The sequence below is a fragment of the Lactuca sativa genome, chromosome 2 (genome assembly GCF_002870075.4).
Source record: "Lactuca sativa cultivar Salinas chromosome 2, Lsat_Salinas_v11, whole genome shotgun sequence".
NCBI classification, from domain to species: domain Eukaryota; kingdom Viridiplantae; phylum Streptophyta; class Magnoliopsida; order Asterales; family Asteraceae; genus Lactuca; species Lactuca sativa.
Window position 1 is genome coordinate 141,154,492 of NC_056624.2, and position 24,243 is coordinate 141,178,734.

Below are 24,243 nucleotides of genomic sequence, written 5' to 3' on the forward strand. Positions count from 1 at the left end.
TACAATTTCTTTTAGGGCTTTCTCTGTCTTGTATCTCTCTTAATCCTCTGGAACAGAGCTATCAAAATTCGGGATCTCCAAGTTTCAATCATGAATTTCATACAAAACTTGGAAGCTTTTGAAGATTTAGTCGAGTAATTTCTTGTTAATCCTTCACCCTCCATAGATAGCCAATGTTGTAATTTTAGTCGTATTTCTGCCTGCCTCTTCTTAAAATCTTGATAAAGTGAGTTAAATGGAGAAAAGAATTGTTAGGGTTTTAGACGAATCTTTACAAGGCACCCTGAGATTTTCTAACTTTCATTGAACTGTAAGACCGTTTATAGGGAATCTGATGCACGCTCTCGAGCAAGAAAATAGGTATGATACTAAACTCATGCATTCTTTCTCATTTTACCTTTTATAAATATGTGATGAGAAAATGTTGTATTGTTTAACAGGCTTACACATATGAGTTGGAGAACAAAATCTCATGATTGGAAGAAGAAAATGATAGAATCAGGAGGCAGAAGGTATGTATATCTGTTTCTCATAATCGTTTCTCTCTTTTTCGTGTTATCCAGTCTCTTCCTTACAGGAAATGTCTTAATGGGAATGTTACTTATATGTAGTGTTACTGTGATAAGATCTGGAACAAATGATGGAAAACCTTCTGGTGTGGTAAAAATTGTGGATTTTGGCAAAGTTATTGAAGATAAGAAGAATAATGTGGTGGAACCCGTAAAAGGTATTGTTGTTGTTATTTATTAACCATGAATAACATTTATTTGATTATATAATTTATTGTTACATTTTCTTTATAGGTAAAAAGAAAAAAACTGTGAAGTAAGAACAAACGGAAAGAAAGAAGTTGATTCCGATTCTTCAAGTTCATCTGCTGGTGGTAACAGGAGGAAGAAGAGATCAACAAAGAAAGAAGTCAAACAGCGTAAGAACAAACGGAAAGAAAAGAGACGGTTGTCTGGCAAAAGATCAAAAAGAAGGTCCAAATAGTTGCTTTTGATATATATATATATATATATATATATATATATATATATATATATATATATATAAAACTTAAATCTCTTTTCATATAATATTGTATTTGTAACTTGTAAAAGTGGACTTACTTTAGGAGCTTTGGGAGTTCAAATGAAACAGAAAGTGGAAGTAGCAGTTCTGATGATGGAAAAGCAAATTGACGTGTTGCAAAGGCCAAAAATAGACCTCCAAGTACTTCTGCTGTACTTTTTTCCCTTCTTTTTAAGGGCATATTGCAGGAAATTACAACATACTATACTCTTTCTACCAATATAGGCATTATACTGTATTTTTACCCATAATAACAATATAGCAATGTTGGATTTTAATCTTGATAGCTTGTTTTTAGTAGCAACAAACTTATATTTTCTTTACAGATAGTAGTATTATGTAGTAGATAACTTAAAATGCTTGTATATATATGTAGAAAATGCAACATTGCCATTTTGGGTAAAAATCAAGTACATTGCTATTATGGTAGGTATAACTTATAGGTGTTATTATAAGTAAAAAAATAATAATCAAATACATTGCTATTATTGGTAAGGAGACGTACGTATGTAAGTAGGTTGCTGCTATGGGTAAAAAATAAAGTACAAAGCAAATTTCAGTTTTCCTTACTCAACTGTTAGTGAGATAGATGCTTACAAATCTTGTTATGTAATATGTAGTGAGGAAAAGTTTACCAGATCTGTCACGAAAGGAACCTGAATCAAAGGTGAAAATTAAGGATCAAAATTCAAAGAAAACAACCTTAGAAGAGCAAGAACTTGTTAAAAATGGGGTTGTGAAGGACAAGGAGAAGGAAAAAGAGCTTCAATTACTTACTGCATAACCTACATTCTGAGTTGCATCACCAAGCATTCACCTCAGTACAAAATTCTAATGGTGTGGCGTATATTGGGAGGGATTGCCACCTCTCTCCTCTTTTCAGCCTTTGAATCATGGCTTGTTGCTGAACACAACAAGGTGAGATATAATATTACATTTCTAAATACACCCTTTATATTGTGTATGGTTCTAATGCTCTTGTTTTGATGCATCTATAGAGAGGTTTTGAGCAACAATGGCTATCAATTACATTCTCTAAGGCAATATTTCTTGGGAATGGACTGGTTGCCATTTTAGCTGGTTTATTTGGAAATCTTTTAGTTGGTTCATTGGCCATGGGACCTGTTGCTCCATTTGATGCAGCTTCAATCTTTCTTGCCATTGGAATGGCCATCATCATATCATCATGGACTAAAAATTATGGTGACTCATCAGAAAGCAAAGATCTAATGACCCAATTCAGGGGTGCTGCTGTTGCAATTGCATCAGGTCTCTCTCTCCCCCCTCTCTCTCTCTCTCATACATATACAGGAGAAGCATGAAGAATCCAAAGTGGCAATCTTGTAATTATGCATACATATCATTCTGCCTTCTAAATTTGGACCTAATAGTTTTTTTTTGTGTAAAAACAGATGAAAAGATAGCATTATTGGGTGCAATACAATCTTTATTCGAGGGTTCAATGTACACTTTTGTGTTTCTATGGACACCTGCTTTAAGCCCAAATGGTGAAGACATTCCACATGGTTTCATTTTTGCTACTTTCATGTTATCTTCCATGTTAGGAAGCTATTTAGCTTCTCGGTTATTAGCACACACACTGACATACATTGATATTGTGTTGTGTTGTGTGTGTGTGTGTATATATATATATATATATATATATATATATATATATATATATATAAATGTATAAAATCAAGATTCACTTTCCACTCGGACAAAAATACTCTTCCGGATTGTTCCGAATTATTATGACCATTTTGCCCTCATAGGAATTTTGACATTAACATACATGCGCACATTTTTTTAGTGTAGATTTTGTCGAAGAGAAATGACAACAAAGAAGATAAGTGTCTCTTGTTGTTTGTATATATACACTTTTTCTTCTTGTTTAATAACTTAAAAACTATATAAATGTGAAAATTGAAGGTTCACACACTGTTAAAAGGATTGGAAAAGATAATTGCAAGTGCAGATATTCCAATGTTCGTCTGTCGTGACTTCAATTCAGTTCCAAGAAGGTATGTGTCATTTCTGCTACATTTGTTATGTGTGTTGTGTGGCCAACAAACATCTGTTTTCATTACTTTGGTGTATGTAATTATTGATCCACAGTAAGTCCATGGATTTATTGTGTTTTTGGATTGTCCTATAGGTAGCATCTCAGCTTCTGATTAATTTGGTGTACTATTTGGCAGGTTGATCTCTAGGGCCTGCTAGAAGGATTGGATATTACAGTTAAGCATCTATCTAAGACTTCACAGCAAGGACTTGATGAATATAATTTAGCAATGTTTTACTTGATTTGGACATGCATAAGACTCAAGCAAAAGCAAGACTCATACTTTGGCATGGCTAGAAGCTTTGGAGGAAACAAAACTCAAGCAAAAGCAAACACCCAGAGAGTTGTTAGCACATAGTAAGCTAGATAATGCGATTGTATATAAATTCTACTTCTCTTGAGTTCATTTATTTTATTACAATTACTCAATATTGGAATAATTATTTGTATTTGACATATTAGTGAAATGAATTATCTTTGTTACTTATGGTATTTTATTTTGTATTATGAGATTTTTAATGTATTATTTAATTTGAAAATTAGTAAATCAATAATATAATATTTTTTTTAAAACATTTAGAATTATGATACGCAAAAATGTGTGTCATCTTCATTTATGACATGGCCTTTCTTGACAGGGGCTTTCTTGATACGCATTGCGTGTCATTAACACGCGCGTCGTAAGGTTACGACACGCGAATGCGTGTCGTCTTCCTTTATGACGGGGCCTTCCTTGATACGCATTGCGTGTCGTAAACGCACGTCGTAAATGCGCGTCATAAATGCGCGTCGTAATTGCGCGTCGTCTATAGACGACACGCAAAAGCGCGTCGTCTCTCTTTATGACAGGGCCTTCCTTGACACGCATTTGCGCGTCGTCTGAGCATTTTACGACGCGCAATGAGCGTCGTAAAAGGCCTTTTTTCTAGTAGTGCACTGTAGGGTATTGTATACTACAACATCCTATGGTGCACATACAAGCCTAGTGCTTTGGATCTATGTTTTCTCTAATTATACATGCAATGAAATATCCAAAGCATAAGCCTACAACTAGCATAGGATTTGATGCTTGAATCATAAAATATAGTAAGAATAATTACCTCTTTATTGTAGCTTGATGTATTTGTCCTTTAAGAACTTAGCACCCAAGTGTGATGCCTCAAACGGTTCACAAGACACCCTTTGACAAAGGAAGACTTGAGAGAGAGTAGTCTTGCACTAGAAATCGGCTCCATGAACTCTTAGAACATCTAGAGCAGAATTTAGGTTATGGGACATCATATATATAGTTGTAGGATTCATGGTAAACCCTAATCCATAGCCTTGGGCTAACTCTTTATGGATTCTTCCATAAACTTAGTCCATCAAGTATCGTAAGCCCAAACTATATATATATATATATATATATATATATATATATATATATATATATATATATATATATATATATATATATATATATATATATATATATATATATATATATATATATATATATATATATATGACTAATTTACACAATTAGTCCCCATTAATTTAATTAGTCTCTTTTGATCACTAAATTAATTCCAAATTAATTCTTGATCAATAGTAATTAAATCATATGATTTCATATCAATATATTAGAACTTATAATATATTAATAAATCATAAATAACCTCTTCTCAAAAGTCCATCCTATCAAATTGTCTTGGTGATATGCAACCCGAAATGGACCATGCTACTCTCGAGTCAAGTACATACCAATTATATTTATGGGCTTATACACCTAATCCAACAAGCTCAACAACAAAAATTTCAGCAGCAGAAGCAACAACAATTGTTGCAGCAGGATACTAGGATTTTGTATAATAATGGCGATCATCACCGTCAATCTTCGTTTGTTTCATCAACAGAAATTAATCCTTCATCGGCTAACGTCAATCTTAAATTGTCGCAAGGACTTGGAATTCATGAAGGTTTAATTTTATTTTGTTGTTTACAGTTTAGATTATATGATAATGCCTAGGGTTTGGTTGTTTTTTTGTGCAACTTTCTTTCAACTTTTGGTTGTCTGGTAATCTGGAAGTTTATGCATTTAGGGTTTTAGACTTGAGAATTAAGTAGTTGAAATTATAAGTCACTACTTGGTGTGTTAGATGATCGGCTGTGGTTTTGATTTCTTCATAGAGGTTCACAATTCTTAAAATTAAGTTAAAACATTTCGAGAGTTTCTTTTACAAAATTTCTCATGACACCAAGTTATGGGCAATGTAAACTCTTCTAGAGCAAAACAAAATGACCAGTTAGATCGGGTGATAAAGAAATTAAAATGATTCGGTTTTTTTTGGAACAGGTGTTAGCAAGAGAGCAAAAGAGTGCTATGGGAATATGGAAAATGCATTGAAGGTTCTAATTTGTTACTGTGTTTTCTGGTGTTTCTTCTCTGCTGTTTTTTAAACATGACAACATTACATAATATATTTTGCTCACTGCATTTTTTTTCTATACAGGAAAAGAGAAATATTGATGTTGCCATCCGCTATTATTTAATTGCAATAGAGGTAAGGAGAATAAACTCGCCTTGACTTTATAAATCTAGATATTGGAAGCGATCAAGTCTTGCAATAAGAGTGAGCACGTTCCATTGTTTCTTGATGCAATCATCTTTTTCTACCCACATCGACTAACGCTGCTTCTTCCACTCGTACTTTGACTTCCACTACCTTCTCTTTCCGGTTTTTGTCATCCATAAAGGCAACAACATGCGTGTCATCACCGGATTTCTTCTTCGTTCTACCCGGTTTCCCATCTTATCACGCACTTTCTTTCTCGCTTCCAACCCACTTTCCTTGAGACAAGCTCACCTCCGCCCACCATCGCCAGCACGCCACCGTCTACCCTCCCCAGTTTCACACCTCCTCTAGCTACTTCTATCCAAGAGTCAGTGATTTATGGCATTACAACTTCTAATACCTCACAACATTTACTCGTAATTTTTTTCATCCTTTCAAGCCCTAGCTCCGATTGCACTAAGGTATACTTTCCTAGTCCTCCTTTTTTGCATTGATATTGACTTATTCAAAAGGCTTCCTATTTGTTATTGTCTTACAGGTACTGATTTTCTCTACTCCAGTATTTTAAGTTGGTACCTGATGCACATTTTAACATTTGCTTAGATCATATAGAGTTGTTTTGGTTGTTCGTTTGCTATTGATACTCATTGGAACCGTGCAGTTAGTTGTTAAGGTGGAAACCGTAGGGTGTTGAGTTGTGTTGATCTAAAGTTGTTAGTATTATATCTTGAATCTTCAGAAACTTAACCTTAGGTAAATGGCTCATTAGAGATTTAGCTTTCGACATCAGCTATTTGTTTAAATTACAGGTTAGCATGTAACATGATGTCAATTGCACCATGATTTGAGGCTTAATTTGATTTATGGAAGGATAACATTTATTTAGATGGGAATTTGCATGTTAGTAGTGTATATGGAGGTGAAGAAATCATGCGACTTACATGGCCTAAAAAAGTTTTTGAGCTTAAATATCTTTTTTGTTGATTTGTGTTATATAATGATCTCTCACCATTCCATTAAATGGGAGTTCCTACCATCAACATCCAAGTTTAATTCTGGTTTCATTTTTTTATTGTTTGCTGCAAGTATCTCAAACCTTTATGAAAAAAATGGTAAATCTATGAGTTAATGTGCTTGGTGTTTGTAGGCCTTGCGTGCGGCTGTGTTTGCTGATGGAGTAGTTGCAGATGAGGCTAGGGCTGCATGAGCTCATTTGGTGGGAAAGAGGTATGTATGTAGTATATGGAACTTGATTTAATCAACTAAAATGAATTTTTATCAATTGAAATTAATGATTTGTTTCTTGGGGAACCTACTTGAAGAGTACAAAGAAAAATTGAAACATTTGACCTTTCATAACATATTAGGTAAATCTATTTTATACTTAAATTAAGTTTTATCAATTGAAGTTAATGATTTGTTGTTTGGCTTGTTATTTTAATGAAATCTATTTTAATAAAATGAGTTTTGTTTATGTCATGGTCATGACATATTGGTCCTCTGAGATGCTAGCCTGATGGCTTTTGTGTTTCAAGGTCTATTGGAGATGTGGAGACATGAAACCAAATAACCCTTGCTTGTGTTGGTGGCTTGTGTTTCTTCAAGTTGCTAATAATGTTATAAATGTAATTAATAATAATAATTTAATTGTTTTTGTTATTATTTTTAGGGATATGAAACCAAATAATTTGTTGATAGGACCTTGTGGACAACTAAAACTTGCAGATTTTGGTTTGGCACGTATATTTCGTAGTCCTGATAGAAGGTTCACCCACCAGGTATCATTTTTTCATTCAATTCTATAAAAATACTAAATGAAAAAAAAACATTTTTTAAAAAATAATTTCTAATAGCAAGCTTCACATCTCTAGTAAGATATTGTTTCTTTTTTACTTAATGAATACAAGGCTTAACTTTTTAGTTTTCACACATTACCCCTTATTTCTTTTTCTTCCATTTCTCCAATTGTGCCTTGTTTTCTAATATTTTCTAGAAATCATTTATCCAAATGAAACTTAATCTAAAAAAAAAGGAAAAGTCAGCTTATGTTTTATATTGGAAACTTGAATCATATTCTTCTTTCTTACAAAAATTCAGTTGAAAACAGGTATGTAAGTTTATGGGAGCTTCAAAGTTATCCTTTTGTCTAGAGTATGGCTCCAAGCTAAATTTTAATATTTTATACAAGTATGGGCTGTATTGAATTGCTGCAATGACAATTGGCAAAAGGTATTTTCTTATTTCACTCTTTAATATTAACTTTTATAATCTACATGTGTATTAAATTTTAATATTTTATATAGGTATCGGTTGTATTGTAGCCTGGATTCTTGATTAACTCTTAATACCTTAAGAGTAGGGAATTCTCTCTAGCTTTCTAACACAATCCTCTAATTGGTACTCTCTAATCATGGTCATTATAAATTGTGTCCATCCCGTGCTCGGGATTCCCATCATTCAATTTCTTGCCGTTTGAACAACTTCGTAGCATAATTCACTTTGTGTTTACCAATCACACCCATCCTGAGAAATATACTCTAGATCTTCGTCATTCATGGTAGGAGATCCGACCCCTCTACATTCCAATGGAACTTTTCTAGTTGGTATTGTTGGATTAGATGTCTAAGCCCATAACTATTATTGGTATGTACTCGACCCGAGAGTAGCACGGTCCATTTGGGTTGCATAGCATCAGAAAAAACTGGATAGACAAGTGACAAAATGTTATTTATGATTTATATTAATATAATATAAGCTCTAATATGTTAATATGAAATCATATTATTTAATTAGTATTGATCAAGAATTAATTTGGAATTAATTTTGTGATCAAAAGAGACTAATTAAATATATGGGGATTGAATATGTAAATCATTCATTCTTATATATGTGGTCTTGTGAACCATTGTCCTTCATGTTGGGCTTAGCCCATGTGGTAACCCATGGATACTCCATGGAGGTTAAAACCCATGGATCATGAAGGAAATGGAAAGTCATGCACATTAGGGTTTACATGGTGAGAACTGAAGTAACCTTCTTCTCAAGTTATTCCATTTGTTGGTGGTGTTGTGTTATTCAATTTGAGGCTTCCACACTATTGGGGCTAAGCTCTTAAAGGTTCAAGACTTCAAGCTCCATCAAAAGGTATGTTATCTTACTAGGCTTTTATAGTATAGTTGCTCCATAATATGCTAGTTAGGATGAAGCTTTGGAATTTTGTATATTTGCATGTATATGGTGAAAACATAGATCCAAGTGACATAGGGTTGCATGCACACCATGGGAGTGTTAGAATGCTCATAACCCATCAGTGGTATCAGTGCCTAGGCTTGGTTTTCAATTATACTTGATGCAATTGTTGAAAAAAATCAAAAATATGGCTTTCTAAACAGTGGACTCGCCAAGTTCACTGGTGGACTCACCGAGTCCAAGACAAAATCTGACCAACTCGCCGAGTTTGTTCATACACTCGACGAGTAAGAGGCCCCGAGTGCATATTTTCGACTTTTAAGGTTGGAATTGGACTAGAATCATTACCCTAAGCTATTTTTGAACTTATAAACCTATTTTTGATCTGGTAATGATCATTCTAATCCAATTCAAAAGATAATTGTCAAAAGTTTCATGTTTTGTATTAGTTTAATGGTTAGGCTAATTACATGAAAATTGTTTGATTTGAATTGTCTTGTTTATATGAGTTTAATCTAGATCATAGTTTTTTCTTGACATGTTTTCTTGTTTATTAGATTATCGAAATGGCCATTAATGAGTCTTTAAAAGTCTTTCTTGTCCTCAAGTTATGGAAAACCAAAAATCTTTCTTGTTAATGAGTCTTTAAAAGTCATGAGTTATGGTTTTGAAGAGTTTTTTTCCCATAAATTGTTTTATGACATCCATAACTTGTCCTCGAGTTATGGATTTTCAAGAGTCTTGCCATTAAAAGCCATATTAAACTCATATGTTATAGATTCCAAAAGTTTTTGAATTGTTCAAAACTTGCCCTCAAGCTTTGGAATTTGTAAAGTTACACTTTTCAATACTTTAGTTCCGAACCCTATAATTTTTAAATAGTTTAATGTTCAATCCTTATACTATTATAATATTATAGGTTTAATATATATATATATATACATATATATATATATATATATATATATATATATATATATATATATATATATATAAAAGATTAAAAGTCAATGTTACCATTAGTATGCCTCATTCACGAAGTTGGTCTATAAGGGAGGTATAAGGTTACTGCCTTTAAAATGGAAGTTTAATGGGTATCCACTCTCATCCACCACTTCCTTGACTGGTGGAGAGGGTAGGATAGGACTCTAATTCTCCCTTCATTAAAAGTATAATGATAAATTTAAAGTAAATAAACACTTATAAATTCCCAATCTTAGTTACTTTAGGAAACTGTGAATACGGTGCTAACCCATGAAATTACACTTTGTACCTTACCAAGTTGTTGGTGGAGCATGTGTGGTTAACCGGCACACTAACATGGACTCGTAAGAGTCTCAAAGGGTAACTTAATGTTTATCATAGATTGGTGGAGCACATGTGGTTAACCGGCACATCGATTAGGTGATAAAGTTAACAGTACCAAGTTAATTTGCATGGTTATTCACACCTTGTTTGTGATCCTCGACATCCCAGTCACAAACTTGAGAGGGCACAATCGAGATTTAAACATGGCATTGAATAGTCCAATGATTCTCAAAGGATCTAGGAGTTTCAATCCAATTAAAACATAATGAACAATTTCATTTTTCATTGTGGAAATTGATAAATCGTCATTTACCTACCTTCAAATATTTTATAGCTTGGATTACGACATCCCTCTTCCAAGTTATAAAATATTGTGTTGGGTCCTAGCCTTAATATTTCATATTCGGTGTCATATTAAGGACTTAAATCAACTAACTTGAATTTCTCCCATTGTAGATGTCTGGTTCAGACAACTATGGTCTTCCCAAATCCCTTGGAACAAGCTTTCCTAATGAAGATGATGTCCCGCAGTTGGATCATGGAAATCATACTTCTCTTCCTCCACCTCCTCCAATTATTCTCCCTGACCCACAAGCTCGAAGACTTGAAAAATTCAAGGTCACTCAAGCCCTAATTGTAATGAAACATGAAGATGGAAGGCCTGTGTGTACTCACGTCTTGGAGATGAAGTAACATATTGACAGACTGAGAGTGTTGGGTGTCGAAGTCTCAAGGAAGTTGGCTGTTGACTGGGTTCTTTTATCACTTCCTGAGTCATATAGTGAGTTCATTAAAGACTACTATGTGACAGACCACGACATGACCGTTATTGATCTTACCTATTTGCTTGTTGTTGCTGAACTAGCAATGTTTTAGCGCACTGGAAAAGTTGATTTGGGTGGAAGATCTACTTCTCAAACTTCCGTGGACATTGACAATGGTACCATTGGAAGTCCAGAAAACTTTTCTCTTCCCAATGGAAAGGGATTGGCCATGGCCAACCCGGTTTACCGTATGGTAGAGAGAAAAGCTAAGTCCGTGACAGTCTTGTATACCATTCCCATAGAGTCTGTATGTTTTTACTATCAAGAGAAGGGACATTGGAAGCGAAGCTACCCTGACTACCTGAAAGATCTAAAAGAAAGTAGAGACAAAATATTTGACTCTGCATCAGGTAAGTACACTATCTAACTCTTTTAAGTTTGTAACTATTGATTCTTAATACATGATGTGACTAGGTTGCATTTTGATGTTTGGCAGGATCAAGCAAAGGGAAGGAAGCTTAAAAGAAGAGTATGCTGAATCTAATCACGAAGATGGATTTCAATCGCATGGTTCGAAGATCGGATTTTTGAGCTACTGCTTGGGAATTATGATAGATTGCTAGGAAATATGTAATAGCATAGTTTTTCACTTGTAATTACATTCTAAGGAAAAAAATTTCCGCATTTTATAAATAAATAAAATTTTGTTTTTGTTTTATATCTCCTTGTAATGGCATTTATGAAAAATTGATGTTTGTATGTTTCTAGCAATATGAATTTGATTCTTTCATTTGTGGTAGTGTCTAAATTTACCAAATAAGGAAAGACTCTCATCATCCAAGTTTAAATTGGACAAAAACTTGGAATCCTGCAAGTTGTATTGTATGATGAATGACAATTTTCATCTTTGGAAAATTAAGACTAATTCCTTGTTCACATGTATATGTGAGTCAAGTGAAGGACTAAGGGATCAAGTACACATTCTTGTGAACTATTCAAGTCCACCACAAAGATCGATAAGACTGTTCATCATGATTTACTAAGCTTAGTAAATATGGTTACACTTACAAGTTTAAGTGTAACTCTGAAACATTGGAAAAGTTTCAATGTATGGCAGAACGAATGAGAAGAATCAAATTAGGCAGAAAGATAAAAGTTTCTCAAATCTGAAAAGATGGGAGAGTACTTTAGTATCATGTTTTATGATCATTTTAATGATTATGAAACCATATCACAATTGATCCTCTAAGGACATCTTAGTGCTTTCTTATGGCTAAGAAGAGGAGTCATGAATTGCTGAAGCGGTTAAATCAAGAAGATGAGTCATACTTCATTCCAAAACAATTCTTAGAGTCACACTCCAAGATTGTAACTTGAGTGACATATCTTAAAGAAGGTTTATAACACTTATTAAATGTAAGAGTAAAATGTTTTCTACTCATGTACATTTGAAATTGGTAAGTTGTGATGTTTTGGGTAAAACAAAGACCAACTAAGGCCAATTGTGTTAAGTTTTTGTCTTGACTATGTAAAATTGACCATGTAGGCGAGTTCAATGAGTTCTCAGTTGTGTGCATAACAACTTGGAAGCAATGGTAGGCCCTTGTGCTGCCAGGTGGCAAGAAATTAAGACTGAACAAGTCCAGTCCATATGAGTTTGAGTTTACCACTAACCTTGTCTTGTGATTATGGTTTTGACAAATTCACATGGATAGGAACACATACACCATAAAATCTAAGTGTCATAAGGTTTCTCTTCGATTCATGAAAATGATGGTGAGGAAATGCTTTCACTAAGAAGATTTTAAGGAGATAGCAATAGTGATGTTTGCATTCTCAAATTTGATCATGATTACGGCATCCCTCTTCATGGTTTGAATTGTGAGAATGACAAAAGGTCTAAACATTATGATTATGGCATCCCTCTTCATAAATGTTTAGACACACATGTGAGTTATCTAAGGAATTGTGTGTGATTTTAAAAAGCTTAGATAAAGTTTTATCGAATCATCTTATATCAGAAATCTGAACTTTGGTAATGAAGGTCAATGAAGCATCGATTTGTAGAAGTCCAGTTAATTTTTGAGTAAGTATCAGAGCTAGTGGGAACATAAGTGTTATGCTGGTAAGATAATAATTATTATGCTAGTGGGAGCATAATTAATTATGGTAAATATGGCATGTTAGCAATGATAATTATAGAAAACAAAAGTTTCAATTCGTGAAGTTGCAGGGGTTGAAAAAGTTGTTTAGTTATAATTAAGGGAGAGGAAATTATACTTCATTTCAATTCTAAAAGCTTAGATTGTGAGATTTTAATCAAATTTAGTAATGATTACATCACTTGTGTTCTAAAATTCGATTATGATTATGGCATCCCTTTTCATAATTCGAATTATCAGAACATGGCAAATTATAAGAAATATTGTAGCAAAAGACTTGTAACGACCCGTTTTCCGGTATGTTAATTAATTTGTTTTGGGCTAAGTTTTCAAGAGGGACTCGGCGAGTTCTAGCCTGACTCGCCGAGTCGGGTCGCGCATCTTGGGCACGCGGGAGCCGGCGACTCGACGAGTCCATATCCTGGACTCGGCGAGTCCATCCGTCTGGGTGAAACCCTAACTCCCTGGGTTTGCTCACTATTTAAACTCCATTATAGCCTCCATCTCGTCACTTTCCCCTGTTAGCACTGTGAGAAACCCTAAACCTTCCTCTTGTGAGCTTATAGTGATTTTATTCCATTTTGGTGAAGGAGTGAAGAAGAAGAAGAAGAAGGAAGCAAGGAAACGAGTTCTAGTGCCAAGATCCAAGGTCAAGGGTGAACTTATTCAGGTATTTTCGGAGTCCCCTTCTGGTTTCATGCTTAAACTTCCCTTAGAGCTCTTTTAAGGGCTATTTGATGCTTGTTCCAAACTCTATGCTTGCTTGATTGTATTATTAAGCCGAATCACCTATGGATCTGAGTGTTGGGGTGTTGAAGAGTCCAGATCCACTGTCTTTTTGGGGTTACATTGCTTATTAGCCATGGATCTACCCTTATTGTGCATATTTTAGCCTTATTTCCCTCATTCATGTAGTTGTGCACGTAAAGTTGGAAACTTTACGTGGTAAAACAGCTTAATGGACCTAGATCTATCATTTGCATGTGTTGGATTCAAGAGAAATCGAGTAAAAATATGTTGCATGGCGGCGACTCGGCGAGTCGGAAGAACGACTCGACGAGTCACGTCGCGGGTCCCGAGTTCTCCAGTTTCTTCAGTGTCGAGTGGACTAGGTGAGTTAGGGAGTGGACTCAGCGAGTTAAGAGTAGACTCAGTAATGGAGGGACTCGGCGAGTTGTTCATACAACTCGGCGAGTCCAAGGCAATCTCCTTAAGGATTAAGAACAACTCGTCGAGTCTGTTCATCTGACTCGGCGAGTCGGATGAAGATCATCTGAGTTCTTGGATCCAGAGGGTACCCGTCGAGTCGATGCCACACTCGACGAGTAACAGCATGTAAGAGTTGAACGGGGAATCTAGGACTCGGCGAGTCGGGTATCCCGACTCGGCGAGTCAGCCCTGAGTAAGTCAACTTTGACCAAGGGTAAAAAGGGTCATTTTACCCTAAGTATAGTGCTAGTGATTGATTGAGTGTGTTTATGGATTTGTAGCCGAGGAGATTCAGGAGCAGCAGCCGTTAGCTTTCCGAGCCACACACTCATCCGCTAGCTTACGAGGTGAGTCTCCTTTCTGTAGGAACGGGTCTAAGGCCACAATGCTGGCCCGTCCAGTTAATAGTAGTTTCCGGACTTCGGCCCGATGTAGTAGTTCGTATGTTTGATGCCTTCGTGGTTCAGACACGTTTTATATGCTATGTGTATGTGTTTGTGTTCCGGGCCCCGGCCCGATGCAGTATGCAATATAAATGGTTATGATATGCTATCCTATGTGCAGTCAGTCCCGGACCTCGGTCCGATGCAGGGGACACGGTCCCAGCCAGTTCCGGACTTCGGTCCGATGTAGTCAGTTCCGGACTTCGGTCCGATGCAGTCAGTTCCGGACTTCGGTCCGATGCAGTTAGTTCCGGACTTCGGTCCGATGCAGGGGACAAGGTCCCAGTCAGTTCCGGACTTCGGTCCGATGCAGTTTCCGGGCTTCGGCCCGATGCAGTGGGCAAGGCCCAATATGTGTTTATGTGTTATTGTATGGTATGTGGTAGTTTGGGGGAGCTCACTAAGCTTCGTGCTTACAGTTTCAGTTTTGGTTTCAGGTACTTCCGCAAGCAAAGGGAAGAGCTCTGGATGACGGCATCGCACACACCACCGCCTCAGCTTTAGCCTGGGATTGATTTAGATGTTTGATCTGATGTAGCATGATACAGTTTTTCCGCACAGTATTTTACTATGTTTTGGAATACAGCACGTATGGTTTTATTACATGATGCTCTGATTTCAGTTTTGATTATATTAAAAACAAAAATTTTTGGGCCGTATTTTTGGGTTGTTTCAAGTTGGTATCAGAGCCCTGGTTTGAGGGATTCGGATACACTCTCGGGTGTATCTGAACTCAAACTACGGGGAAATAAAAGATTTTTTTTAAATAAAATGTTTTTACAAAAAAAAAAATTTTGAAAACACTTAGGAGGAAAAGAATTGTTTTAAGATAGAGGTGTGTGCATGCGGTCAACCGAGCTCAAGTAAGTACTCCCAAATTACCCATACAAGTTAATTGTTCAATTTCAGTTTAGTAGAACAGCATGCTAGAATAGGACTAAGGGTGTAGGAGGATGCCTTATGTGCCTGCTTATGTGTTACAGCTCTATGAATATTGCATGCTAGAATTGAGTAGACAGCAGTAGGATAGCCTGTTTAGGTTATGCCTGATAGTGTGAGCTTAGCATCCTATGATAGTGCAATTTCTTGTTATAAGAATAGCTTGCGTGAGTCTGTTTCCCTTGTCCGAATGCTGCTTGCTTTGTGCTTAGTGGGAATTCGAGTAATGGGAGTTAGCCATTAGGTGGACACGTCACACCACATGTAATCAGGTTGAATAATCCCAGAGTGCTGGAACTGGCCCTACTGCGCAGCTCTTGTTTGAGTCCAACCGTTGTAGGGACGGATCTTTTACTTGAAGGATTATCCGATCCTCATCACATGTGATGGTGTTCAGGTGATGGCTAACTGGCAGTGCAAGGAGACCTACAGCAGCTGAGGACCAGTCGTATTGAGCTCGAGTTTTCTCTAGGGCAAGCCTAGGGTGAGGGTAGCAGAAAATAGCAGCGGTAGAAGTGACTTGGGGAAGTCGAGGCAGTTCTTGAGGAAAGTACGGATGGATGTGGAAGGTAGTAGGGGCCCATACTACTGGAAACAGAGGATCCGTACTCGAATCAAGGAAGGCCAAGATTAGACCAGGAAGCTAGTAGTCGTATTATGATCCCTTGAAATATTTCAATGTTCTGATATTGTTATGATATGTTTCAGAATGGTAGTTTTGCGTCCGAGGCCAGCAGCCGGCAGTTCAGATGTCGGAGGAGGATCAGGATCGGGATCCGACCCGGAGGTCGGACAGATGGATGAGCAGACCAGAGAGTTCCTTTCTTCTGAGATTACTCGCATCATACTTGAGCAGACTCCTGTGATCTTCGGTTCGATCAAGGAGGGCATTTTGGAGATGATGGATGAGAGACTGAGTACCTTCCGTACTGAGATGGCGGCCATGATGGGGTCGCGCACACTCACTTTCAGGGAGTTCAGGGCGTGTGGGGCTCCTGACTACCACGGGGCACGGGACCCCATAGCGAGTACCAGGTGGTTGGCGGATGTGGCCAACGCATTCCGCACTAGCAGATGTCCTGAGGGGGACAAGGTCAGATTGGCGTCCTGTCTCCTGAAGGACAGGGCACGTGACTGGTGGGAGGAGGTAGGACATACCATCGGGGATGATGCGGCATTGGATGCCATGACCTGGGCTGATTTTTCTACCAGGTTCAGAGCGGAGTTCGCACCGGTCATTGAGGTGCAACAGTTAGCCAGGGAGTTCCAGGATCTTACCCAGACTACCGAGACAGTGGCGGAGATCACCGCCAAGTTCAGGGAGCGGGCCCTTCTTGTTCCTCAGTATGCAGCAGACGAGGAGATGAAGAAGGCCCGTTATCACGAGATGTTGCGGAGCGACATTCATATGTTTGTGAGCCGGTCCAGTTGCAAAACACTGGACGACATGATTGCCAGAGCCAGAGAGAGGGAGATTGATCTCGAGATGGAGAGGAAGAGGAAACCGGAGACGGTTTCGGGTACAGGCAGTGTGGGCAAAAAGCCCAAGGTCTCAGATCACAGACCTAGGAGTCAGCAGAGCCACGGTCGATGTGGCAAGTGTGGGAGATTGCACGAGGGAGCGTGCAAGGCAGGGAGTTCCGGCTGCTACAAGTGCGGTCGGATTGGGCATTTGAGTAGGGATTGTACGGCCCCTGCCACTACGGTTACAGCATCGGATCTGATCTGCTTTCAGTGCAATCAGAGGGGACACAAAAGGTCCCAGTGTCCCAGTTTAGCTGCAGCAGGGAAGGTGCATGCACCCGCCCCTGCTACCTTGAGGATCACGGATGGCCGTCAGGGCCGAGCTGATGCGCCGGTGGCGAAGAGCAGGGCATTTCAGATGACAGCAGAGGAGGCGCGAGCGACTCCTGATGTGGTGACGGGTATGTATCTTCCCTTTTATCTCTTTATTATTGTTGATTAAATGTTGCTTATGGTTGTATGTTTTATTCAGGGTCGTTCTCTGTGAACGGCATTTCTGCTTTGGTATTATTCGATTCGGGGGCTACCCGATCATTCGTATCTCTTGCGCTTAGCAAGAGGTTCAGTAGAGCTCCAGGGAAACTGGATTGTCCATTAGAGGTGGAGATAGCAGATGATAGGACCGTGAGGGTCGACAAAGTATATAGAGGGTGTTCCCTTCAGATATTTGAGGAGCAGTTTTCAGTGGATTTGGTTCTGATTTCCCTGCGCGGGAATAAAGTTATCGTGGGAATGGATTGGCTAAGCCCCAACGGGGCGGTGATTGACTGTGAGCTTCAGCTAGTGAGGGTTCGCACTCCCAGTGGGGGAGAGATAGTGGTTCAGGGCGAGAGGCCCCAGCAAGGATTGACCTTCTGCTCGGCCGCTAGGGCGAGGCGCTACGTTCAGCAGGGTTGCGCCGGTTATGTAGCCTACGTCTTGGATGCCCGGGATAAGGGCAAGACGACGATCGATGATGTTCCTATTGTTCGAGATTACCCGGATGTGTTTCCCGAGGATTTGCCGGGGATACCTCCTGAGAGGCAGGTTGAGTTCAGGATCGACCTGGTTCCTGGTGCGGCTCCGATAGCCAAAGCACCATATCGACTTGCTCCCCCTGAGATGCAGGAGTTGTCTACACAGCTTCAGGAGCTGTTAGACAAGGGTTTCATTCGACCGAGCAGTTCGCCTTGGGGGGGCGCCGATCTTATTTGTGAGGAAGAAAGACGGGTCGCATCGGATGTGTATTGACTACCGGGAGTTGAACAAGGTAACGGTGAAGAACCGTTACCCACTTCCGAGGATAGATGATTTGTTCGATCAGCTCCAGGGAGCGTCTTGGTTCTCCAAGATCGACCTACGCTCCGGTTACCACCAGATGAGGGTCAGGGACGAGGATGTACAGAAGACTGCTTTCAGGACCCGGTATGGTCATTATGAGTTTGTGGTGATGCCATTTGGGCTCACCAATGCCCCAGCCGCGTTCATGGATCTCATGAACCGCGTGTGTAGACCGATGCTGGATCGGTCAGTGATAGTGTTCATCGATGACATCTTGGTGTATTCCAAGACGCAGGAACAGCACGAGGAGCACCTGCGGGAGGTGTTGGAGACTTTGAGGAGGGAGAGACTGTTTGCTAAGTTCTCCAAGTGTGAGTTCTGGTTACGCGAGGTGCAGTTTCTTGGGCACCTCGTTAATCAGAAGGGTATTTTGGTTGACCCGGCCAAGATTGAGGCCGTGATGCAGTGGGAGGTCCCGAGGTCTCCATCTGAGATTCGGAGCTTCCTAGGATTGGCAGGGTATTATCGGAGATTTATTCAGGATTTCTCCAAGATAGCAGTGCCGCTCACCCGACTAACCAAGAAGTCGGTAGTTTTTCGTTGGGGGCCTGAGCAGCAGGCGGCGTTCGAGACTCTCAGGCAGAGATTGTGCGAGGCTCCGATCCTTACCTTACCAGAGGGTGTTGAGGATTTCGTGGTCTATTGTGATGCTTCGATCACCGGTATGGGAGCAGTGTTGATGCAGCGAGGCCATGTGGTGGCTTATGCTTCGAGACAGTTGAAGCCTCACGAGGCTAATTATCCTACCCATGATTTGGAGCTGGGGGCAGTTGTATTTGCTCTCAAGATATGGAGGCATTACCTGTATGGGGTCCGCTGTACTATCTACACGGACCACAAGAGTTTACGATACCTTATGGATCAGCCGAGTTTGAATATGAGACAGAGGAGATGGTTGGACGTGCTGAAGGACTATGACTGTGAGATCCTGTATCATCCAGGGAAGGCCAACGTGGTGGCCGATGCCCTGAGCCGCAAGGTGTCGGCGGCCCCTATCAGGGATTTGTGTATGAGGATGACGGTAACCACTCCTCTGTTGGAGCGGATCAAGGAGGCTCAGATGGAGGGTCTCAAGGAGGAAAGGCAGAAGTGCGAGAGGATAGTGGGTCGAGTAGCTTCGTTCGACTACGACAGTCGGGGTTTGATGACGCTTCATGGTAGGGTGTGGGTACCGTACTGGGGTGGGGTACGGCAGATATTGATGGACGAGGCTCATAAGTCTCGATTTTCTATCCATCCAGGGGCGACGAAGATGTATCGAGATCTTCGACCTGATTATTGGTGGCCCTGCATGAAGCGGGACGTCGCTTGGTACGTTGAGAGGTGCTTGACCTGCCGGAAGGTCAAGGCGGAGCACCAGAGACCTCACGGCAAGATGCAGCCGTTGGATATTCCCGTGTGGAAATGGGAGGACATCACCATGGATTTTATTACCAAACTTCCCAGGACCGCACGTGGAGTAGATTCGATATGGGTAGTGGTGGATCGGTTGACGAAGAGTGCCCATTTTATCCCGATCCAGGAGAGTATATCGGCGGAAAGGTTAGCTGATATCTATGTGCGAGAGATTGTGGCACGTCATGGAGTGCCGGTATCGGTGGTGTCAGACCGAGATGTTCGCTTCACGTCCAGATTTTGGAAGCGGTTTCACGACGAGATGGGTACTCGTCTCCATTTCAGCACCGCTTTCCATCCTCAGACTGACGGGCAGAGTGAGAGGACGATTCAGACTCTCGAGGACATGCTTAGGGCATGTGTTCTGGATTTCGGGGGCTGTTGGGATACGTATCTTCCCTTAGCGGAATTCTCGTATAACAACAGCTATCATGCGAGCATTGATCGACCTCCCTTTGAGATGTTATATGGCAGGAAGTACAGGACCCCGATTTGTTGGGGCGAGGTCGGTCAGCGGGTCATGGGGAGCACCGAAGTGGTGCTCAAGACAACGGAGCTGATCCAGCAGGTCCGTAGTAGACTGCAGACTGCGCAGAGTCGGCAGAAGAGCTACGCCGACAGGAGGCGTTCAGACTTGGAGTTCCAGGTGGGAGACATGGTTCTTCTGAAAGTCTCACCTTGGAAAGGTGTCATCAGGTTCCGGAAGAGGGGCAAATTGGGCCCCAGATTTATTGGTCCTTTCAGGGTTTCAGCCCGGGTGGGTCGGGTTGCTTATCGGTTAGATCTTCCGGAGGAGCTCAGTTTGATACACAACACCTTCCACGTGTCGCAGTTGAGGAAGTGTTTAGTGGACGAGACAGCGGTTGTTCCTTTGGAGGATATCCAGGTCGATAGCGGCTTGAATTATATCGAGAAACCGATAGCAATTTTGGAGCGAAAGACCAAGACCTTGAGGAACAAGGTAATTCAGCTGGTAAAAGTGCAGTGGCAGCATCGGAAGGAGTCTGAATGGACATGGGAGGCTGAAGAAGAAATGAGAACGCACTACCCGGAGTTATTCGCAGATCCAGCCGTAGCAGACTTCGAGGACGAAGTCTGAAACAAGTGGGGGAGAATTGTAACGACCCGTTTTCCGGTATGTTAATTAATTTGTTTTGGGCTAAGTTTTCAAGAGGGACTCGGCGAGTTCTAGCCTGACTCGCCGAGTCGGGTCGCGCATCTTGGGCACGCAGGAGCCGGCGACTCGACGAGTCCATATCCTGGACTCGGCGAGTCCATCCGTCTGGGTGAAACCCTAACTCCCTGGGTTTGCTCACTATTTAAACCCCATTATAGCCTCCATCTCGTCACTTTCCCCTGTTAGCACTGTGAGAAACCCTAAACCTTCCTCTTGTGAGCTTATAGTGATTTTATTCCATTTTGGTGAAGGAGTGAAGAAGAAGAAGAAGAAGGAAGCAAGGAAACGAGTTCTAGTGCCAAGATCCAAGGTCAAGGGTGAACTTATTCAGGTATTTTCGGAGTCCCCTTCTGGTTTCATGCTTAAACTTCCCTTAGAGCTCTTTTAAGGGCTATTTGATGCTTGTTCCAAACTCTATGCTTGCTTGATTGTATTATTAAGCCGAATCACCTATGGATCTGAGTGTTGGGGTGTTGAAGAGTCCAGATCCACTGTCTTTTTGGGGTTACATTGCTTATTAGCCATGGATCTACCCTTATTGTGCATATTTTAGCCTTATTTCCCTCATTCATGTAGTTGTGCACGTAAAGTTGGAAACTTTACTTGGTAAAACAGCTTAATGGACCTAGATCTATCATTTGCATGTGTTGGATTCAAGAGAAATCGAGTAAAAATATGTTGCATGGCGGCGACTCGGCGAGTCGGAAGAACGACTCGACGAGTCACGTCGCGGGTCCCGAGTTCTCCAGTTTCTTCAGTGTCGAGTGGACTAGGTGAGTTAGGGAGTGGACTCAGCGAGTTAAGAGTAGACTCAGTAATGGAGGGACTCGGCGAGTTGTTCATACAACTCGGCGAGTCCAAGGCAATCTCCTTAAGGATTAAGAACAACTCGTCGAGTCTGTTCATCTGACTCGGCGAGTCGGATGAAGATCATCTGAGTTCTTGGATCCAGAGGGTACCCGTCGAGTCGATGCCACACTCGACGAGTAACAGCATGTAAGAGTTGAACGGGGAATCTAGGACTCGGCGAGTCGGGTATCCCGACTCGGCGAGTCAGCCCTGAGTAAGTCAACTTTGACCAAGGGTAAAAAGGGTCATTTTACCCTAAGTATAGTGCTAGTGATTGATTGAGTGTGTTTATGGATTTGTAGCCGAGGAGATTCAGGAGCAGCAGCCGTTAGCTTTCCGAGCCACACACTCATCCGCTAGCTTACGAGGTGAGTCTCCTTTTTGTAGGAACGGGTCTAAGGCCACAATGCCGGCCCGTCCAGTTAATAGTAGTTTCCGGACTTCGGCCCGATGTAGTAGTTCGTATGTTTGATGCCTTCGTGGTTCAGACACGTTTTATATGCTATGTGTATGTGTTTGTGTTCCGGGCCCCGGCCCGATGCAGTATGCAATATAAATGGTTATGATATGCTATCCTATGTGCAGTCAGTCCCGGACCTCGGTCCGATGCAGGGGACACGGTCCCAGCCAGTTCCGGACTTCGGTCCGATGCAGTCAGTTCCGGACTTCGGTCCGATGCAGTCAGTTCCGGACTTCGGTCCGATGCAGTCAGTTCCGGACTTCGGTCCGATGCAGGGGACAAGGTCCCAGTCAGTTCCGGACTTCGGTCCGATGCAGTTTCCGGGCTTCGGCCCGATGCAGTGGGCAAGGCCCAATATGTGTTTATGTGTTATTGTATGGTATGTGGTAGTTTGGGGGAGCTCACTAAGCTTCGTGCTTACAGTTTCAGTTTTGGTTTCAGGTACTTCCGCAAGCAAAGGGAAGAGCTCTGGATGACGGCATCGCACACACCACCGCCTCAGCTTTAGCCTGGGATTGATTTAGATGTTTGATCTGATGTAGCATGATACAGTTTTTCCGCACAGTATTTTACTATGTTTTGGAATACAGCACGTATGGTTTTATTACATGATGCTCTGATTTCAGTTTTGATTATATTAAAAACAAAAATTTTTGGGCCGTATTTTTGGGTTGTTTCAAGACTGGTCAAGTATCATGTCTTTATGTGAGACATCATGAATCGTGTCTTGTATGCTTCGTATATAGGATCGATTGCATGTGCTATAATACTTATCCGTTCTAAATTTTCCAAATGCCTAGGGTATTAAGAGGGAAAAAGGAAGAGAACCAGATATGATTGAAATGATTAAGCAATTGTCGAGGACAATCCGAGGTTTACCTAAGATTGGTTTCTCATGGACAGTTGGAAGTATGGTGTAAAATTTTAGAGAGGGACCATATTGACATATTCTGAAAAAAGGCAACTGTTGTTCAGAAGTAAGAGTCAAAATGGGAATATGGAAATGGTTCCATAGGAGGAAGTTATTCTTCAAAATCGGTGTAAGATTAGAAAAAACTTAATGCAAAAAGGATGTTCAAAGCAATGTACTTTGAATGTGAGACTTCGTTTCCATGAAATTGATCTCCATTGGAATACTTTATAATGTATGTTGCCAAGTCTTTGTGACTTTTGTGCATACTCATTACAAGAGGACCAATGCATATGAATTTAAAATCTAACAGATTATAGTAAATGACAAGAATTTGGTATTCATACATTTACGGTAAGGATTTCGGATTGTGAAATGAGCATCATTGGAATCATGTTCAATTGGTCTATTTCACAAAGTAAGGATCACAGACAAACATAGTGTGCATACTTGGAGTATGACATAACTATTGTTTGGACAAACATAGTGTGCATGCTTGGAGCATGGCATGACAATTGTTTCAGTTCAAGTATTAAGTTGATTATTTGAAACATTATGCAATGAATAATGTGTAATCAATATGGTGATTAAATAAAAGGTGTTTTACTTATATTCATAAGTTCTGAGACCATATTGGATTCGATTATTCTTGTGTTTCACTTTGCATGCTTTGACTTCCCAAATAACTAAGTTATTGTAACCATCCACAGTCGATCATACTTTTGAAGTAGGTATTGAGGCAAGACTGTCATGAATGGGTCTGTAGTTTGTCTGGGACAAAGTGGTTGTAGTGTTCATGAGTGCTCTTGGAATGAGATTCGAGTATTGGATTCAACCCACGCTCATTTGAATCACTTCATGGATTTTATCACGAGTGATCATGAGACGATAATATCTTAT

General features: G+C 40.2%; 1 protein-coding gene and 1 long non-coding RNA gene across 2 annotated transcripts; both read left to right on the top strand.

The window, feature by feature from the left end:
- The first annotated feature begins 609 nt into the window (after positions 1–609).
- On the top strand, positions 610–1,876 carry LOC128125892 (uncharacterized). Its single transcript, XR_008229988.1, has 4 exons — positions 610–727; positions 804–983; positions 1,118–1,215; positions 1,695–1,876. It is a non-coding gene; the product is annotated as an uncharacterized LOC128125892 (long non-coding RNA).
- Positions 1,877–1,908: 32 nt separating this feature from the next.
- LOC111917479 (uncharacterized) lies at positions 1,909–6,901 on the top strand. Its single transcript, XM_052768946.1, has 8 exons — positions 1,909–1,992; positions 2,073–2,343; positions 2,487–2,704; positions 3,007–3,098; positions 3,193–3,212; positions 5,475–5,527; positions 5,632–5,682; positions 6,842–6,901. The coding sequence occupies exons 1-8, from the start codon at positions 1,909–1,911 to the stop codon at positions 6,899–6,901; spliced, it is 849 nt and encodes a 282-aa protein (XP_052624906.1).
- The last annotated feature ends 17,342 nt before the right edge of the window (positions 6,902–24,243 follow it).

Excerpts from the sequence above, each read along its gene's own strand:
- LOC111917479 (XM_052768946.1), top strand. The coding sequence starts at position 1,909 with ATGGTGTGGCGTATATTGGGAGGGATTGCCACCTCTCTCCTCTTTTCA. Across the intron at positions 2,705-3,006 it reads TTGATATTGTGTTGTGTTGT|GTTCACACACTGTTAAAAGG; the intron begins GTGTGTGTGTGT and ends TGAAAATTGAAG. Across the intron at positions 3,213-5,474 it reads TAAGTCCATGGATTTATTGT|GTGTTAGCAAGAGAGCAAAA; the intron begins GTTTTTGGATTG and ends TTTTTGGAACAG.